Here is a 20769-nt window from a genome sequence, read left to right on the forward strand (position 1 = left end):
AAATTATGTATCCCACTGTCGCACAATTCTAAACATACGTCAGTATGGGCATTAGTATTTACAAGAACACCTTATGTCATCACAAAACATACTAAAATAGTAACGACGAGAAAATCAAAACAATACATAGACAATCGTGTAGTTGTATACATAGAAAACAATCTATAACTACGAGTTTTAAAAAATATTTCTGATCTTGTGTGTATGTTTTGTAACAAATGAGAAAACGATACAGGATGTGGACATTCGTATAGTATATTTATTTATTAATCAGTGTTGTTGAAAAGAAAGCAACACGTAAAATTTGTATGCTTACTGACTTACGCATTCTGTCGTGACGCACTGAGAAATGTTTAGGACGATGCATTACACCGACGGCACAGACGGTCAGCGCGGGCAGCCGTTGGCTGGGCAAGCGGTTGAGGCCGCACTGGCTTCATCTCCTGGCATCCTGCTGAGCTGTCCGCTCGGCCAGCAACCCCATCAGCATTTTTTAATTTTATTTATGAAACTTTTTTATATTTGTGAGATGTCCCAGAAGGGATGGTCAATATTCAGGGATATGACCATTCGAAGACAAGAAGTCTGCTAAACATGGCCTCTAAAATGCGTCTCTCAAGAGCTATGAGAGCTTCGATACCATGAAATAAATCTATCATACAGAAAGCTCTTTGCTTTTAGTATGTTGAGAAATTGTAGTATGGACCAAATCGAGGAAAAGATGTTCGGTAAACTTAGGCTCTAAATGGTACAGCATAAGATCTCGTATCTCTTCTACAAAGAATAGCTCGCCGCTTTTAAGGTATGCATTTAAAGCGCATGTTAGCTAAACTATTTTTTCTCGTTTTGGTCCATACTACCTCCTCCCAAAATATGGAAAGCAAAGAGGTTGCAATACATGAGATTTGTTTCGCATTATGGAGGGCGAAGTGCTCATAGCTTTTGAGGTACACATTTTGTTTACCGTAACGGGTCTGATTAGAGTACTCTACATCCATATATAGCCTGAAGTCTTTGAAATAGTCTCCTTCGCGATGGTTGAGCATGCAGTTGTTGAAGATACCGTTTAACCACATGATTTCACTATTTTTACTGTTTGCGAAGCTTTTTGTATCAGGCCATACAACATCAGTTGGTTCTATAGGAGGGCACTGGTTGTCACTCTGCTGCAAAGTACTTAGCGCGCAGGCATTAGGCAGCTGCATTGGATGGAGCAAGTGACACACAGCCAGTACGTAAACGTTGCAGTTTTACAGAAACCCATTAGTTATACGTGTTGGCCTCAGGATCATCTACTTGCTCTTTCTCCTTCAACTTTTACCTCAATAATATTGGTGATCCAGACCGAGATTCCATAAAACTTCTCTTTTCCTCGTAATTTTCCAAAACCTATTTATTGGATACCTAAGTTGAACTTTCAGGTCACAACTGCACATTGTCAAAATTATGGTCCAAATTTGCATACGAATTTGAACCTCGTTCTTCCTATATGCGAGCCCCACATTAGACAGTCGTATCGGTATTTTTCTATATTTTTCACTGAAAAAGTGTTCTGAAATTGTCAAAATGGCACATTCCCCATCATAAATAGAGGTTGCAATTATGACCCCGGGAATATGCGAATTACTAGGTAATTAATTGCAGTGTAATGACCCAGTCTGTTATGGGTTGCTATGTATCAGGATGGGCGAGAGAAATGGTGAGAGATGGTGCAGATTCGTCCTGGGGCATTGACAGATGTTTCTTCATACCGCCATATACAGCTCTCCGGTCCATAAAAATAATGGTTGGTTCAAATGGCTCTGAGCACTATGGGACTTAACTTCTAAGGTCATCAGTCCCCTAGAACTTAAAACTACTAAAACCTAACTAACCTAAGGACATCACACACATCCATGCCCGAGGCAGGATTCGAACCTGCGACCGTAGCGGTCGCGCGGTTCCAGACTGTAGCGCCCAGAACCGTTCGGCCACCCCGGCCGGCTAAAACTAATGGTTCAAATGGCTCTTAGCACTATGGGACTTAACATCTGAGGTCATCAGTTCCCCTAGAACTTAGAACTACTTAAACCAAACTAACCTAAGGTCATCACACACATCCATGCCCGAGGCAGGATTCGAACCTGCGACCGTAGCAGTCGCGCGGTTCCAGACTGTAGCGCCTAGAACCGCTCGGCCACCTCAGCCGGCTAAAAATAATGGTTCAAATGGCTCTAAGCACTATGGGACTTAACATCTGAGGTCATCAGTCCCCTAGAGCTTAGAACTGCTTAAACCTAACTAACCTAAGGACATCACACACATTCATGCCCGAGGCAGGATTCGAACCTGCGACCGTAGCAGTCGCGCGGTTCCAGACTATAGCGCCTAGAACCGCTCGGCCACCCCGGCCGGCTAAAAATAATGGTTCAAATGGCTGTGAGCACTATGGGACTTAACATCTGAGGTCATCAGTCCCCTAGAGCTTAGAACTACTTAAACCTAACTAACCTAAGGACGTCACACACATTCATGCCCGAGGCAGGATTCGAACCTGCGACCGTAGCAGTCGCGCGGTTCCAGACTGTAGCGCCTAGAACCGCTCGGCCACCCCGGCCGGCTAAAAATAATGGTTCAAATGGCTCTAAGCACTATGGGACTTAACATCTGAGGTCATCAGTCCCCTAGAGCTTAGAACTACTTAAACCTAACTAACCTAGGACATCACACACACCCATGCCCGAGGCAGGATTCGAACCTGCGACCGTAGCAGTCGCGCGGTTCCAGACTGTAGCGCCTAGAACCGCTCGGCCACCCCGGCCGGCTAAAAATAATGGTTCAAATGGCTCTAAGCACTATGGGACTTAACATCTGAGGTCATCAGCCCCCTAGAGCTTAGAACTACTTAAACCTAACTAACCTAAGGACATCACACACATCCATGCCCGAGGCAGGATTCGAACGTGCGACCATAGCAGCAGGGCGGTTCCGGACTGAAGCGCCTATCCGCCCATCTCAGGGCCGCGCTGTGTGCGTGCAGACGCAGCCGATTGCGGAGCGCGCTAACGCCCCAATCACGCCCGGCGACGCCTATTGTCCTGGGCCACGCTGTCCGTTCCCTACTATGTGTTTCCGTATGAAATTTTGCCCAAATTTACCTTCCACTCTATGAAAAGTCTACTTATTATAAAATGTATATACTCACAAACTGTTACCCAACTTAAACTCGTATGCTATACTTTACTAAACAGAGCCTAATTTCAATTGAACTGTAACTAGTCTGAAAACTTGTCTTTGTATTAAATGCGCAACTGAAGCAAAACAATTATCTGTTCCTAATCAGAATTTCCACTTAACTCGCCTCTTGACAACTTTGTTGCAGACTTCTCGGAAGTATCGGCCGGAGTGGCCGAGCGGCTCTAGGTGCTTCAGTCTGGAACCGCGCGACAGCTACTATCGCATGTTCGAATCCTGCCTCGGGCATGGATGTGTGTGATGTCCTTAGGTTAGTTAGGTTTAAGTAGTTCTAAGTTCTAGGGGACTGATGACCTCAGATGTTAAGTCCCATAGTGCTCAAAGCGATTTGAACCATTTTTTTTTTCTCGAAAGTATCACAGCAGACAGCAAGCAGGCAGTGACTAAGCTACATTTCTACTTTTAAATAAAATTTCCGAACAGTATTCAAACTGTTGCTTACCACATAATGCAATGTGGTAATGCGTAATGTTAAACCTTATTTAAGCGGTAGGATGGGGATTCCTGTGAAATGATATAGAAGACAAGCATTTTAGAATACATTATGTATTCAAAAAGACAGAGTAAAATTTCGCGTAATCTTCACAGGTAACATTGGTCTGAACAGTACTATGCTTGTCAAAGTGAACAATGATTTGAGAACGGTACGATGTTAACAGAGAATTTCTTTAAAAACCAAACGGCTTAATGAGTTGATAGCGCATGACTCAGGGCAGTTGGGATGTGTTTCTCTCAGCTCTGAGCAAGTTAACTAGATGACATTAACCATTCCGACAATCTAGCTGCACAGTGCTGCGGTCTTAGCTCAAATTTCTTCTTATGACATTATTCAAAATTTACATTCTTTTCGCCTTCCAATACATAAACATCACATTCATCCTTGCTCTCCTTTACGATAACTCTTTCTTCTTCTAACAGATACAATCAGAAGTCAACATAGCGCTACTGAATACGTACATCAAAATGGTTCAAATGGCTCTGAGCACTATGGGACTCAACTGCTGAGGTCATTAGGCCCCTAGAACTTAGAACTAGTTAAACCTAACTAACCTAAGGACATCACAAACATCCATGCCCGAGGCAGGATTCGAACCTGCGACCGTAGCAGTCCTGCGGTTCCAGACTGCAGCGCCTTTAACCGCACGGAATACGTACATCACCCACCACACTTTAACTAAGAATGTATCAGACTGTGCAGAGGCAAAGACTATACTACAACAAGACCAAAGATTGCTCAATAGCAACATCACTTGCTCTCTCTCTGACGTGCATATCGTATTAGTGGGCCGCCAGCGGTAAAGACGAGCGCAGGCCGCCCAGCTCCTCCGAAGTCGTGCCAGTTAAGCATCCCCACAATACTAATTATCCCTAGGGTGACCAGACGTCCGGATTAATCCGGACATGTCCTCCTTTTTAGCTCTTTGTCCGGGGTCCCGGCGGATTTTTACAGTGTCCGGCTTTTTCGCGAAAGTGAGCGTAATACAGTTAAATTTACAATTCGTCCCGTTCTATTACTCTTTTCTTAAGGATCGTCGATGTTATCGTTGATTGACGTATAAGCAAATGCAAATATCGATTATTTAAAATTTTCGTTTCGTATCTTCGCTTTGTATTGGCTTGGCTTCCTGTAGTGCAAGTGTGATTTGTGAGTGTAATTTTTAACCGAGTGAGTTACGTAAAATATTTGGCTATGCCTATACGAAAGTGTACATTTTCTGATGTCCTTTCCTGCAAATATCCAGCTTTCAAGAAAGGGAGAAATGAATTTGAAGCGGAGTGTAAGATTTGTGGAGCTGGAACATACGTACCAGTGGCCAATAAAGGTAAGAAATAACTAGACAGATTAACTGTCATGGTTTTATTTCATTGTTTCATAGTCATTCAATTTATTTGTATTTGGAAGGTTAAGGTGCAGTTTACATGTCGTCAGCTGCTGCTTCAGTTGTAGACGTTGGTAGCGGAGCGTCGAATGAAGGGAGGTGAATGGTTTTTCGCTTTGTAAAGAATTCCGTGTTGTTGACATAACAAAACAATTGACGCCACACTGTCACCACAATCAATGTTCTTAATTTTTTTATATTGCTCAGTTAACCACCACTTGACCATCAGTAACAATTAACTACTAGTTTTACCGGTAATTCCCGGCAGTCACGTGAATTGTCCAAAGCTGACGGGTGGTATCCTCATCTGCAGTTGACCCGTTTGATGTGTCCTCTTTTTTCTTCCTTTTTCCTCCTTTTTGAAGCTGTTTGTCCTCCTTTTTAAACAATTGCATCTGTTCACCCTAGTTATCCCCATGTTGTGATCCTGGGTGCATTAGGCGATGCTAGATGCCCTGCAGCAGTGTTCAAGTCACCCTCCCCCCCTCCCCCCCCCCCCCCCCCCCCCCTCCAGCGGGTAGACCACGACAGCGTCCGAAGACGTCTAGATGGCTAGGAGGCCGCGCCTCCCGAGCCAGATCATAGAAAGCTTGCAGTCTGTTAGCTGAAATGGGTCAGAGGGCGGGGACTGGCTGGACCTGGGCTCCCAGCATCGACGGAACTTTCTACAAGTCCTGTAGCCACCGCGCCGTATGTATGCCACGTCTTGTGCCGGAGTTCGATGAGTTAATCAGTGGCAGCTTACCAGCCAATGTTCATCACCAAGGGCGTGTCGTGGATCACTGAAATCAAAAGCTCGTCATTCTCACTGGTTGAAAATCTAGACAAAACGGCGGTACGAGTGAATGCTTTGAGCCCATACGCTCGAATATTTATTACCCTTACTAATGCGCTTCTGATGTAGTCCTACTGGAAAGTGCGAATAAGTTTGTTTCATTGTACTTGTCCTGTCAGCTTTTCCTAGCTCGCTCTGCCCCGATCATGAACTGCTAGGGCTGGTTAAATTTACAACGTGTGAGTGTCTCGGTAGCACACAAGTACACGAGTTACAAAATATTACTTCTGTCCTGGTCACACTATGTTAGCTATTCCACGCACTCGACCATTGACCGGTGCTGGAGACTCCCACCTGCCCGAAGTGTTTTGTTATAATGTCAACACGATCTTCCAGCAGTTTACTCGACTAGCCCACCCGCCAGGCTGCCCTCTACCGCCCGCCATGCGCAGGAATAAAACTGAAAAAATCATAATTCGCACGCCGAACTGCTCAGGGCGCAGCAGCAGTACCTGCCATCTACACATCACTAAAATACAACTTCTGGCATTTCCTGAACTCGAGACCTATAAACAACTAAATTCTGAGTCTCCATAGATTAAGCTACAAATCCAGCTTTGAGATTTGATAACATGACGAATTAATTAATCTGACCGCAGTCATTTCTTAAGAGTTTGGTCCCGGAGTTCACCTGTGCTGCCACGAAAGCGTACCAAGTAATAAGTCAGAACATGGTTTTATAAATAATATTCATTATGTGATCACGGTTCACGTTCTCAATTATAATTAACAGTTATCGGCCGTGTTTTTCCAGTGGTACCAACCTAACTTTGATAGACAATTACAAAAAATATACCTAATGTCTGTCACGCGACCCGTACGAACGTCAACTCGTCCTGAAATGTCGGTGTCATCATTTAAAAATTTATATATACGCATGCCTCTCCCCACCAGTTTAGGGGATGTTGAGGTCACGAAAGCTAAGTGTTAATGTGTACTTCATAGTAGAAGTAAGATGGCTGATGGCAAGTGCTGTTTTAATTGATATTAGTTTTTACAAAAAATAGTTTGTCCCTTGTATATTACAGTAATATGTGTATTAATATGGTAGCAACAATATGCGTCACCTATTTATCGCGCAAATTGTTCTGCCATCTTAGTGAAATAAAATAAATATAATTCCTACGATATTTAAAACGACGTTGAAATAGTTGATTAAAATATCTCATCGTAAAGGATCTCATCGTAAAGGAATTTTCCTATTTATTCCAAAACTAGCCTCAGAATTTGCGAATCCGCAGTATATCTGATATTATGGAGAATTTAATATTGTGATCGATATTTTATTAAAATAATAATTTACATTATGTGATTGTGTTACAGTTGTTTGTGTAAAACATGTTCTTTAGCTGTCGATCATAGGCTGAATGAGCAATACTTTACAAGGCGGTCGTTTAACTGAATTCTGGTATTGCATCCTAAATTCTCTCCTTAATCTTTGACACAGCTTTGGTATTAGCCAAAAGAATAAGTCACCATGCACGAAAACTGTTATCCTATTATGATCCTTAATCGTTATACGGTAGATCCTCGGTCTGTAACTAGTAAGCATTACAAAATAGGGGTGCTGAATTTATTTGCTTTCAATATTCAAAATATGGTCTTTTTAAATGAATCCTAAAACACAGTTTCAGAAGGATTTTACGGTGTCTATGGAGTCAGCAAGCAGTTTAGAAATGTAGTGCTGTTGTTATAAATAATTGAAAATACATATTATCAATATAGTTGAGGATCTAAGAGTCTGTTGCTAATGGTCGCGATCGACTTTGCTTAATAATCATGTCGCTCGATGGCCTGGTTGGAGAATCGATGGAAGTTCGACTTGTCACATATACTCAATAGGCGGAATGTCTACGTCAGCACACTTTTTCTCGTAGATATCCGAATACTCTTCCTTAGTATTCGTAATCCAGCTTTTTTTCATGACAACCGAGGAGTACGCCTCACGAGCGGTTTAACCACGTGCCTCTTGGCACATCTGCAGACTTGGTCTGAGTCAGTCCTCTTGCCACCGACAAGTGTTTACGTTCACAGCTCGAATCTCAAAATGGCGAGCCGCTAGAGTAGGCGCTATCAGTCTCTGAATGTATTGGCACACCAAACTTCAAATATCTCCTACCTACAAAGAGACAAATAAGGTAACACTTCTCCTTGGATTTCCCCTCTCGGAATTGCCACAGTGTTCTTTCTCAGAGTCTCATTATTAAAGGCTGTCTCATAAAGAAGGCAACTTTTGAGTGCACAATAACATACAAATTTATTGATGAAATTAAGCAGTTTACATATTATTGCAAGGTATGCCATCTGTGATTGTGTATGAAGTACGATATAACTCAAATGTCCTCCACGACTCATAGGTACACTTCCGTACTTTCGAGGAAATTTTCCAAAACTTTTCGATGTACTTGCCTCGCTAGTTCTTAAATTACATACTGAATACTGGCTCTGAATTCTGCAGGTGCTTGTGGTTTGTTGACGTACACGCGAGTTTCAAACACCCTCACAGGAATAAATCACATAGTGTCAAATCAAAAGATCTGGGTGGCCAATTTACGTCACCTGGCCAGAGAATCATTTCTCGTAACAAGTCCATCGTTGCAATAGTTGTGTAAAAGATTGCGCCATCTTGTTGAAACAAAATCTCTTCATCATTCACACAACCCATTTCAGACCAAAAAAACGCTCCTTAAATATTGTGGTGGTATTCACCGTTAGTACGTTTACGGCGCCTTCTTCGAAAAAGTGCGGCCAGTTATTGTTCACGAAGCTATTCAGCAGAAAGTGCGACCCATCAGTGAACATTACTTTCATGATGAAATTATTGTCCGCTCGTAGTTCTGCAAACATCCAATAGGCAAATGCTCGGCGTTTGGCTTCAGCTACAAACCTCCTTACGTAATTCGTTGCATGTGATTCTGAGGATCTCTGTATGTTGAGAACGTCGACGAATAGATTTCACCGGACTTAATGCAACATTATCACTCACGATGGCGATATTTTCCGCAGAACGAGTAACACGACGACAACCTGGCGGTTTAACGTCCACAAACGAACTAATTTTCTCAAATTTAGCAATCAGTCTCATCACAATCGCCTTACTCGGTGCACTAAATTGACCAGACATTCCACGGAGTTTGCGAACAGTTTCTGCACAACGTTCACCACATTTGTAATAAGTTTTCGATATGACAACACGCTGTACCTTACCGAAGCACTCTATCGATAGCAACAAAGACAACAGATAAATATCGAGCAACGTTCTGTACTGCCAACCTACTAGAACAGAAATGGCGAACATTTCAGAAGTTGTGTTCTTTATGGGACATCATTTACTTTATAGACAGATTAAGAACATATTGAAAATATCACTATGTCGTTCTGACACGAAGTCCTATTTCAGTTTAGTCTGTGTACTGTCTGTGGGAGTGACATATAGACTCCATTGGATAATTTCCAAGTAACTGCTCATAGTGGATACTCTACAGATGTGTCAACCTATTCCAGGTTGTTATCAGATCGGGTAGTTAAGAGAATTTGTCTGTACTGGAGTCTGTAGACCAAACTGGTGCCCATAGGGCTGAGCGGAAGACCGTGACTGAAGTTCGTTCACTGATGTAGACAGTATCAGAAGTCACTTCTTCGACCGTTACGGCGATGTGAAGACGGCAGTAGAGCGAGATGGCAAGGTCGATAAGAAGCCGCCCCACTTTCAGGAGAACTGAGTGAGACAAAAATCTTCGACTCCTTTACCCAGATTTAGGATTTATAGTTGGTGTGAGTAATGGCAGCTTGCTGTAAATATAGAAAAATGTGAGTTATTGCGGATGAGCAGGGAAATCAATCCTGTGATGTTCGAATACAGCACACTGCCACATGAATTAAATATATAGGCATAACTTTTCAAAGCGATGTGAAATGGAGTAAGTACATTAGGTTGTTAGTAGGGAAGGCCTCTACTTGACTTAGTTTTATTCGGAGAATTTTGGGAAAGTGTAGCTCATTCATAAAGGAGACGGCGTATGTAACACTAATGCGACCAATTCTTGAGTACTGTTCCAGTGCTTGGGATCCTAACCGGTTCGGATTAAAGGAAGGCATCGAACCAGTTAAGAGACTTGCTGTTAGATTTGTTAGCGGTAGGTTTTATCAGCACGCAAGTATCACAGAGATGCTTCGGGAACTCAAATGGTATCCCTGGAGGGAAGACGACGCTCATTTCGCGGGACACAGTTGTGGAAATTTAGAGAATCGCCACTTGAAGCCGACTGCAGAACGATTCTGCTGCCGCCAACGTACATTTCGCGTAAGGACCACGAAGATAAGATGCGAGAAACAGGAGGCTTTTAGGCAGTCGTTACTCCGTCGCTCTCTTTGTGAATAGAATAGGAAACGAAATGATTACCGCGGTACGCGGTACCCTTCGCCATGCACCTTACGGTGGCTTGTGGAGTGTGTATGTAGATATAGGTTTTCTGGGCCTTCTCTAAATCACATTAAGTAAAACAATTTCGGATTGGTTTCTTCAACAAGTCCTCCTTCCGTGCCTTAGCGTCTAATGACGTCAATGTCCATGGTAAGGTAAACTCTAAAATTTCTCTTCCCTCTCGCGAAGGCGAAAAACGTAGAAATAAGCGCCTCCGAAACTAGAAAATTAGGTAAGACTATTACTCCTACATCCTAGATATTTCCTGTTAAATTCGATGCACGACATACAAAAGATGAGATCCTCTGTCTTTTCCCGTCATGGCATATTGCTCAATCCTCTGTTTTTCCCATAGAGTAAATATCTCTGGAGTGAGCATTCACACGCGCAGAACAGATTTTGTGTTGTCAACATACATTGCCGGCCTGGTCACGTGATCTCGGGAGGTCGTGTGTTTGTCCGTATAGCGCCCTGTATATTTAGAATGTCACTACTCCCTAGTACAGACGGATTCTTTTCGTACGTGTCGTCGATTATTTATATATGTTGCGCAGACATTTTAACAGTATCCATTTGATACCGGGAATAAACCAGCTACGTAACTTTTAAGGGCAAGTGATATTACATTCTGCTTCTTTGCGATAGGTGTCACAGTTCAGATGCACTCTATTTTTGGTAGTTTTCGGTATGTTACGGCACTTTATAGTATTACAGAGCCTGACGTACATTTTTGCAGTGATAGTCTTGCAAAACGACTTGACAGTACGCTAGTACTTTTGCAAGTGTCCGAAAAACATCGAATTTGCCACACATTTGCGATTATATCCCTGCTAATTCGTCCTTCTTCCTGCTATTTCTGCGTATTTATTTTCTCGTTTTTGCGACCTAAAGCACAATTTTTCTTACTGTTGACACTTTTAAGTATTTATTTAACGCATTTTACGTACTTGGTCCCAGTTCATTAAATAAATAGTAGACTGAGTAATCTAAATATATAATCGACAAGTCACTGATAAATGCATGGAGGATAGTATTTGCTGATACAACTAACCATTCCCTTTCCTATTCCACTAACAAATTTACGCGAGGAAGCGATTTTTTGTAAGCTTTTGTACGAGCTGTAATATCGATTATATAGTCATGAAATCATAGAAAAATAGGTCTACAGAATCAAGCCTTAATTATAATGCGTCTCGAAATTTTTAAACATATACAGTGTCTCTTACTATGATAACTATAATTAGAGCTACATGGTACGTACCAATGAAAAGTTACTATCACTCCTTTCACACATTTTTCTTTGCATCCGTAGCAACAACAGTAATTCACTATCGCTATTACACTATCAACAAACGATGAAGCACAACAAAAACTCCTGATATCATAAACTTCAAACGCTGCAGAAAGCACACATGCACAGCGAAGTCCCGAAAACACGTGACAATCCTGGTTTAATGTTGACAACATGCGCAGAACTCAATGCTCACTCCAGAGATATTTACTCTATGGTTTTTCCATGTGAAGCGAGGGATGTTGCCAACACTTTTGTTTTGAGAATGGTTGTAAGTCTGGCACACAGATCTCCCTGTCTTTCGCTGATGTCAGTTTGCTGTTGGACTGTGGAATACGTTTCACATGTGATTACGGTGGCTCTATTAGAGGCTAATCATATTTCCGGAAGAAACCAACATGAACTTCATATTCGACGCCCAAGTTAAAGTCCCATAAGTACGACAGAAAAAAATCGTTGTGTTTTTCGTTCATTTTCGGTGTTACTTTTTTCTCAATTCAGCGTTATTTTATGCCGACTTGATGTTATGTTCTGACGGTTTATTTCTCAATACTATGTTCTTTATTTTTGTTATATTTTATTGTTTTGACACCTTATGTTGCTAAGTAACATATACCTATCAATTAAATTATATTTATTAACGTGATACAACTCATTTAGTTACATTATGAAGAAGTGTCCACAAACTTATTAAATCTAACCAATTTAGCAACAAATATTTTGCATAGAAACATTTTGGAAGCTTTTCAAAAGGAAACTTTCTTATAGCTTCAGGTTTTTTTTTCGGAGACAATATGCCGTCAATTCTTTTATGTAGTGTAAAAACTGTCATCCAGAGTCTATATTTGATCACAGAAACTACTGGTATTGAAAGTTACTATTTCATCAAATTTTGAAGGGATTTGTGTCCCTTTAGAATATCTACACTGTTGAAACCTGCCATTCCAGGTATACACGACAGTCTTATAGCCATGTGATCATTAACGGAGTTCGTCATCAATATCATCCTATTGTTGAAACAGGAACTTACTACTGTGAACACAGACTTGTACGAATATGTATCTGTGGTCTTGAGCGTTCACGGCCCAGTTTGAAGGTGCAATTCAATGGGTTTCACTGTTTCTTTCACCTCCGCCTGAAATATTTCTCCTAATCTTTTTCAACCGTTTGCTAGTTTCATTATTAAAAATTCCTTTTCCCATAGCAAACTTGGAACATTTTTATCCGCCGACGCCATATTTCCCGACGCCTTTGCCAGACAAATCGTTCTAAAAGTGGTAATTTTTAGCGAGAGATATTTAAAGCTGCGCATCATTTCAACATCGTATTTTCGTAATGCATATGTTTAAATACGAAAACCTCCAAATATGACATTGCAACTTCACCAACTCGTAAATCGATCGGCACCAACTTGGTTTGCTTCTATCGCCCAATCACAATCCAGTGACGTGATGGAAACATGTTTCTGGCGGTAGGAGAGAACATGAGAATATTTGTCGCAATATTTACTCATTATTGTTTCTTCTCTTTCGTAAAATGAAGTCTGTGATGACAGCCCGACGTGCAGTGTAGCCCGAGTGACGGATGGAAACAAAACAAGGAGGTGCCACGTTGATTTACGTGTTTGGGTTGCTGTATTTATGGGTATCGCTATTTCCTTGTCATTACAAAAATATGCAGTTTAACTGATGTATCGCATTAAAGATATCTCCAAAACGCTACTTTTCACTGTGACTTGTTGCACAGAAGTATCGGGAAATATAACTTCAACAGATAAAACTCTTACCAGCTGACATCATATTTAGACATCAGTTTTATAAACTGGAAAGAACCAACACTTTAAATATATGTATACAAGTATTAAAAATTAAAAAATTTAAACAGTGGCTAAGGCCGGCAATCCATTGTTAAGTATAAATATTATTAAGCATTATACAAAATTATATCGCTTGGTTTATTCAACGGCAGCAGATTCCTAACATGCTAGTTATCATCGTTAAACTCCTGTTCGTTTAACTGTAAGATGAACTGTATTGATGTCCATCACTTAATTTTAAATACATTTACTTGTTTCTTAAAATGTTATTAAAACATGTAGAATTTATGTAAGTTACACAGAACCAGCTGCGAACGCAATCTAGCACGTCGAAACCTTGTGGCCGTCAGACCCCAAATCGCTACATTACCGGCCACACAATGTGTGTACTGTGTATATGGCTTAACGTTGCGTTTCTTAAACGTTCTGATGGGCATCTACTGGCATACTATTCACATGTACCACTTACAGCAACATGTATATGATGATCACTATTACGAGACAATGTAAATACTGATTGTGTCAGTTTCTAATTTTTAGCGGCACAATACAGTACCTTTCGTAAGACGATACTTCTTACATTTTATCATTTTAGTGGATGGTTCCTTATGCGAACATTGTTCTTTTATTTTCACCGCCTTTCCTCTATATTAATGTATATTTTTAGTTTTATGACCATCGTCCAGTTACACTGGCCACGAACGATTAAAAATTGTTTTTAACTATGTAATGTGTGGATGTTCTTATTTTGCTAAATATTTTACGATGTGTGAAGCCGTAATGGCACCACCACTAATCAAGGATGTTTTATGGTGCGTTTTCTGTAATTAATTCGTGTGCATACTCTCGGACACAGCTAAGATATTACGTGCAGTTCTGTAAGTTGTATGTTGCTAACATGAAAAAAAAACCTATTTTATATCTTTCTGAAGATGGCTAGATTATTAGTCGAAACTAGTAATCCGTCCAAATGACGAATATTTCATGTGTGATTTTGACTTCATGGGTTTTTCAATGCCTACGATAAATAAAAATTTGCAACAGATCACGTATCTCTTGGTTGACAATATCAACAAAGTTGGTATCCCTGAATACTGATCATTCCCCCTGGGACATCAAGTATTACCATAAAATTTGGAAATTATTAATGTTTCTTGATGCACTGTGGTAATCTCTTACATTCACAGAAAGTGTAAGCTTTTTCTCTTGTTGATTTCACTTCGTGCTTCGTTTTCAGTCAGTGTAGTGTGCAGCACTGTGTAACAATTTGTGGTATTTTACTGCTACCTGTCGAGACTTAAGAGTATCTCGGTAAAAATTCTTGCTGTCTGTGACACTGTTTTAACACAGAGCTTTTCCAATGAGTACAGAAGAACTTTGTACATCTATGCAACGCTTGCGTAGAAATTAGAGACGTCATTTTAACACCTATTTTGAACACTGGATTTTTTGACAGTTGTGGAGCTAAATAAAATCATAACATAAACATGTCTATTTGAATTTTTATGATCATCAGAAAAGCAATAGTAACTTTGAAATTTTCACATTTTCATCTATAGCTCTGACTCAGTCGTTTACAGACCAGGATTACCTAACTGAAACTGATACATTTGCCCTTCTCCATCAACTCATAAAACCCATATATGAACACCCTAGGGTTACTTAGATGAGGTATGCAGGAGCTTTATAAAAGGTATTTTGTGCCCGAGAGAACTTAAATATTGCAGCTCGCATTCAAAACGGGATGAAAACATAACGGAAAGCCGCTTACCAACGAATTATATAAAAATTCTTAAAAGCAGCAGTATTCTTCATAAAAAAATTAACAATATATTAATCCATCATTTACATCCCTACAGTGTTGTGTCGGGACACGGTTTTGCGAAAGACGTAGGATGGTGACTATGTTCCAGGTGATTGAGATGTTTATCAGCTAGAACAAGATACAGGTAGGGGAGGATCATTGGGTACAGAAAGAGAGACGAAAGTGCTTGACGTTCAAGAATTTGGTGAGAAAAGTAAAACTTGGAAGGAGCGGAGATCCACGCAACATATGCATAGACGTGGATGGGGGGTTGGGGGAAGAGGTTAGGACATTGGAGGTAAGTATGATAGTATAGGGTTTTAATCCCCATCTGTGTCCAGCTAGTAAATTTTGACTATTGTGGGATATTTTTGGGATGGCAACAGATGTGGGTTCCAGTTTAGCTCTTGATCGAGTGTTAAGGTATTTTATTGTTTTAATCAGCTGAAATGGACGGTTTGGGACTGTGTGGTAGACATCTAGAGGACGAAAATCTCAGGTGGCTTTTTCTACAATTACCACGTGACTTTTTACAGGATTCTTGGAGAGGTACCACATCTTATACCGGGCGTTAAAATTATTGAGGCGGGGTTGAAGGTATCGATCTTACTTCCCAAACTTCAATCTTGCTGAACTAGTCCTGCTAGAACAAAGGATATCGCGGTGCATTGGCCATTCAGATAGTGGGGCAGTACCAGGTACCTTGATGGACAGCATGTGGTCGTTGCTATCTTGCCAAAACGTATGTATATCTTCGAAAGGAAGCATGACAGTGTGATTACTACGGGTTATAGCATAAGCAGCAAGGGAAGAATAAACATTACCGAAGTCACGTAGGTGGTTGCCTCACCCTGGCGTCAAGCTATATTAACAAGGTATGTCTTTCCGCGATTTCTCTAGATCGGTTATGGAAAATACCGCGATGGTTCCTTTGTAAAGAACATCGATTTCTTTTCGCTTCCTTGTCCGTGCTTAGTTTGTTCTCCGCCTCTAATGATCTCGTTGCTGAGGCGACATTGAAAGATCCCTTTCCTTCTACTGCTCCTGTGAAGGGCATCCAGTCGCTGTCAGTCACGAAATCGAACTGAAATGATTTTTGACTACGATTTCGAAGAGTGTTTGAGGTTGTATCAATGTCTTGCAAAATTAAATTAGGCGTATTCTCATTTCATGACCGATCACTTTGGTCCTTCTTCTTGTTCTTCCTCTACAGGCAGTCAGTCTGTTTCATATCAAAGGCTATCTTCGCAGTAAGTTCTTGGACTTCCTATGGCTCAACGCCCTTCGGATCTATGTTGCAGAACTTGTTTGGTTAGTGTGGGAGGATCTAATCATTGGATGCTTTCTCGTCACTGAGGCTTACAATCCTCCGTTTTGACGTTCAGCTTAAAAATGTCTAACTGCTGCATTATGCCTACATCGCGGACGTGATCTTTCAAGGTATGTCTGGTGATATGCGATACTCTCTTGCCCCCTGCTGAAACCTGTATACAGCTTTTTCATTCATTACAGAATTTTCTCGAGTTTCCAGCAATCATTATCTGCGAATCCACTAAACTCCAGATTTAACGTTGCCGACTGCAACGAGAAATACTGCAGCCTTAGCAACCACCCCACTAGGGGTGGACAAAATTATGGAAACACCGGGAGTAATACATGCTTTAAGATACATGCAATTGGTAGACTGCTGGCTGCTGTTGTATGTGATCACGAACGGCACCTGTGCGACGTCCTCAATATGTTGCAAGTGTCAGTCGTGGACGCAGTAGTGTTCTACGTCTACATACACACTCCGCAAGCCATCATACGGTGCGTGGCGGAGGGTACCCTGTACCACAACTAGTTGTTTCCTTTCCTGTTCCACTCTCAGATAGAGCGGGAGAACGACAACTGTCTGTATGCCTCCATATGAGCCCTAATTTCTCGTATCTAATCTTCGTGGTCCCTATGCGAAATATGTATTGGCGACAGTAAGATCGTTCTGCAGGCAGCTTCAAACGCCGGTTCTATAGACTTTCTCAGTAGTTTTCTTCGAAATGAATGTCTTGTACCCTCTAGATTTTCCCACCTGACTCCCGAAGCATATCCGTAAAACTTGGATGCTGATCGAACCCACGGGTAACAAATTTAGCAGCTCGCTTCCGAATTGCTTCGATGTCTTCTTTCAATCTAACCAGGTGCCTATCCCAAACACTCGATCAGTACTCAAGAACAGGTCGCACTTGTGTCCTATATTTGGTCTCGTTTACAGATGAATCACGCTTTCCTAAAATTCTCCCAATAAACCGAAGACGACAATTCACCTTCCCTACCACAGTAGTGCTGGTACCTGTTAGTGAATTATGTCAGAGCTAAGTGAATTCGAAAGTGGCAAAACTGTTTGTGCTATTATAGTGGGTGCTTCTGTAACCAGTGTAGCCGAGGCGTTTCAAGAGGCACAGCATTGAAGATTTATACCGAATGCAAGGAAATCGAAAAAACACTGTCCAGTAAGTCACAATACAGACGATAGTGTGTGCTGAGAGGTCGTTGACGGACGGACATTGAAGAGGATTGTGACGAAAAATGAGAGGGCGATAGCTGCAAAAGTCGCTGCAGAATGAATGTCATAGTCGCGAACCCTGTCACCACCAAAAAGGGAGCTCCAGGGAATCGCAGGACGCGCTAGAATTCCAAAAACGCTCATCAGTGATGGAAATGCCCGTAGCAGGCAAACGTGTTGCTGAAGCCTAAAACGTGAACTATGGAGCAATGGAAGAATGACATTTGGTCGGATGCGTCTTGTCTCACACTATTTCGAACTTCTGGACGAGTTTATGTTCCAAAAATGCCGCGCGGGGTAGGCGCGTGGTCTGGCACCGTGCCACAGTTCGCGCAGCTCCCCCCCCCCCCTCCCCCGCCCCCTAATGGAGGTTCGAGTCCTCCCTCGGGCATGGGTGTGTGTATTGTCCTTAGCTTAAGTTAGTTTAAGACAGATTAAGTAGTGTGTGAGCCTAGGGATCGATGACCTCAGCAGTCTGATCTTGTAGGAACTTACCACAAATTTCCAAATTTTTTCCAAGAGTGAATCATGGTTGGGGTTCAGCGATAATTTGGGCAGCTACATCGTGGTATCCCATGGGCCCGATTGTTCCCCTGTGAGGAAGCATTACTGCCAAGAATTATGTGACCATTTTGGCTCGTTCATCCAATGGTAGAATATTTGTTCCCCAGTAATGGTGCTGTGTGCCAAGGCGATAGGGCCTCTGTTCACACAGCTCGCATTGTCCAGGACTGATTTTGTTAGGACGAGGATGAATTTTCGCCTTTCCTCTGGCCATCAGTCATCAGATCTCAATAGTTTTGAGCCTTTGTAGTCTGCTTTGTAGAGGAGGGTGCGTGTTTGCTATCCATCATCGTTGCCGGGAATGAAGGTGTAAGATTTCCTTGAAACCCATACAGGGCATGCATTTATCCATTCCGAGATGTCTGGAAGCTGGTTTGAATGTCAACGGTTTTCCTACACCGTATTAGTCGTGATAAGTGTTGTTTCTTTTTGGTGTTTCCACGTTCTTGTGCACCCGCTGTATATCTTGGGTGAACTCTATTCATGGGAAATTATTCCGATTCCTTAGTGGAGCTGAGGATTCGGCGCTGATTTGCAGGCTGTGTGGATACGAACCTTTACAGAACTGTGGCAAATTAAAGCCTTCATTCTTTTCCAATCCCTTCCCCGTTCAGCCCTTACCGAGCTGAAGAACGAAGCCGTCAAACGCGTTGGCGCACGGTTTCCACGGTTTCCATCGCCAATTCTAACACATAAACAATGCGGCCGTATAGGCGCCAAACTTCTGTCCACAGTTCCGTCAAGGATCCCCTAGTCATCATTTGACCGTGGAAAAAGAATGCCCATAGTGGACAGCTGATTCTTCATTCACTTTTACACGACAGTTCAGTAATCTCCCAGCAACACAGCCATGTTATGTTGTAGGTTCTTACATCTACACTTAAACCCAAATAAATCTGTTGAAAAAAGAAAACATCATTTTCTGCACTAGAAGAGAGCGGAAAAATGTGAAATTTCGAAAGGTGCGCTTCAGGAACGGCACCTTTTCAAAGTCTATGTGTGCAACATAACGCCACGTGAATTCACAGAGATACGAATTCTTTATTCCAGTTGGAATGCTACAGAATAACGTTATAAACTGGAGAGACCAGGATTACTTTAGTGTAGTCATAGGCTGCTAAAAGATATGTCTTCTGGTCAATTTTTGGACGATTTTGGGAGATTTCCCACATTCATCTGGCCTTATAAAGGACCTGCGCTACGCTTTACGTAATTAACTCTAAAAATGTGGCTTTCAAAACATATTTTGTTCAACTTCAATATGGTCATCGACACTATATGAAGTTAATTCAATAAATCCATTAGAGTGAGCAGCTGTTAAATTTTATAAGCAAATAAATTGTTACAGATGGCATGAAAGTTCAAAACAATGGTTCAAATGGCTCTGAGCACTATGGGACTTAACTTCTGAGGTCATGAGTCCCCTGGAACTTAGAACTACTTAAACCTAACTAACCTAAGGACATCACACACATCCATGCCCGAGGCAGGATTTGAACCTGCGACCGTATCGGTCGCGCGGTTCCAGACTGTAGTGCATAGAACCGCTCGGCCACATCGGCCGGCAGGCATGAAAGTTGATGAAGTTTCTCAACCGTGTTTCATGGGGTATTAGTGTGGTATTTCTGTTGATATCCAGCAAGATTTTCACCACCATTCTGACTTTTTTCCTATTTCAGATTTTTTATTTTGCGTCTCAATCCAACATGATGGAAGTCTGAATAAATTATTTTTGGGAAAATTTTCTAACTTTATTTCAAATCTCTCTGGATACCCTAGATTTAATTACATGAGGATCTAATTTCAGATCGGTGAATCATGAAGGTGGCATCCATATTTATACTAATAAGATAAAAAGATGTACTTTGCGTGTGCTTTTGAAGTATGCTTACTGTTCATGCACCAACGTACTCCATAAAATTATTCAGTAGATAACTATCAGTATTTTGAGATACAGTAAGTTTTGTGCACTGTTTGTCAAATTTAGTTCTTGGGGCATGACACGTTTTGAAAATCACCAAATCAGTCATATCAAAACCGGCGAGTTTTTAGTTTTGCCCCTCCTGGAAAAATTTCTGCAAACGTCCATACACATTTCTGTTTTGATTTTATATATAGCGTTCGTTTATTCATTTGTTTATACCGCAAATCCTCTCTAAACCGGAGCAGGTTCAAATAAAGCTGCTTTTCACATGCATTTGCTTGGTCGTCCACTCGGCTTCTGCTATAGTGTTGACTACATTTACGTCCTTCGACGACTGGCAACATTCCACGTATGTTGCTTAGTTGTTTCTTAGTGTCTGTAGATGTTTGTCTGCGTTTTTCAAGGGAATATACATATTTTTGCTATTTAGAGCAATTTTATCCATTTTCGTAACTC

At 41.5% G+C, this 20769-nt stretch overlaps 1 protein-coding gene across 1 annotated transcript in view; it reads left to right on the forward strand.

Moving 5' to 3' along the window:
* The first annotated feature begins 361 nt into the window (after positions 1–361).
* LOC126456445 (uncharacterized) overlaps positions 362–20769 on the forward strand; it is a 34101-nt gene continuing 13693 nt past the window's right edge. Inside the window, exon 1 of the mRNA XM_050092195.1 lies at positions 362–386. Within this exon, the coding sequence (XP_049948152.1) occupies positions 362–386 (25 nt within the window). The remainder of the gene's footprint in view (positions 387–20769) is intronic.

Source organism: Schistocerca serialis, chromosome 2 (assembly GCF_023864345.2).
Source record: "Schistocerca serialis cubense isolate TAMUIC-IGC-003099 chromosome 2, iqSchSeri2.2, whole genome shotgun sequence".
Lineage (NCBI taxonomy): Eukaryota > Metazoa > Arthropoda > Insecta > Orthoptera > Acrididae > Schistocerca > Schistocerca serialis.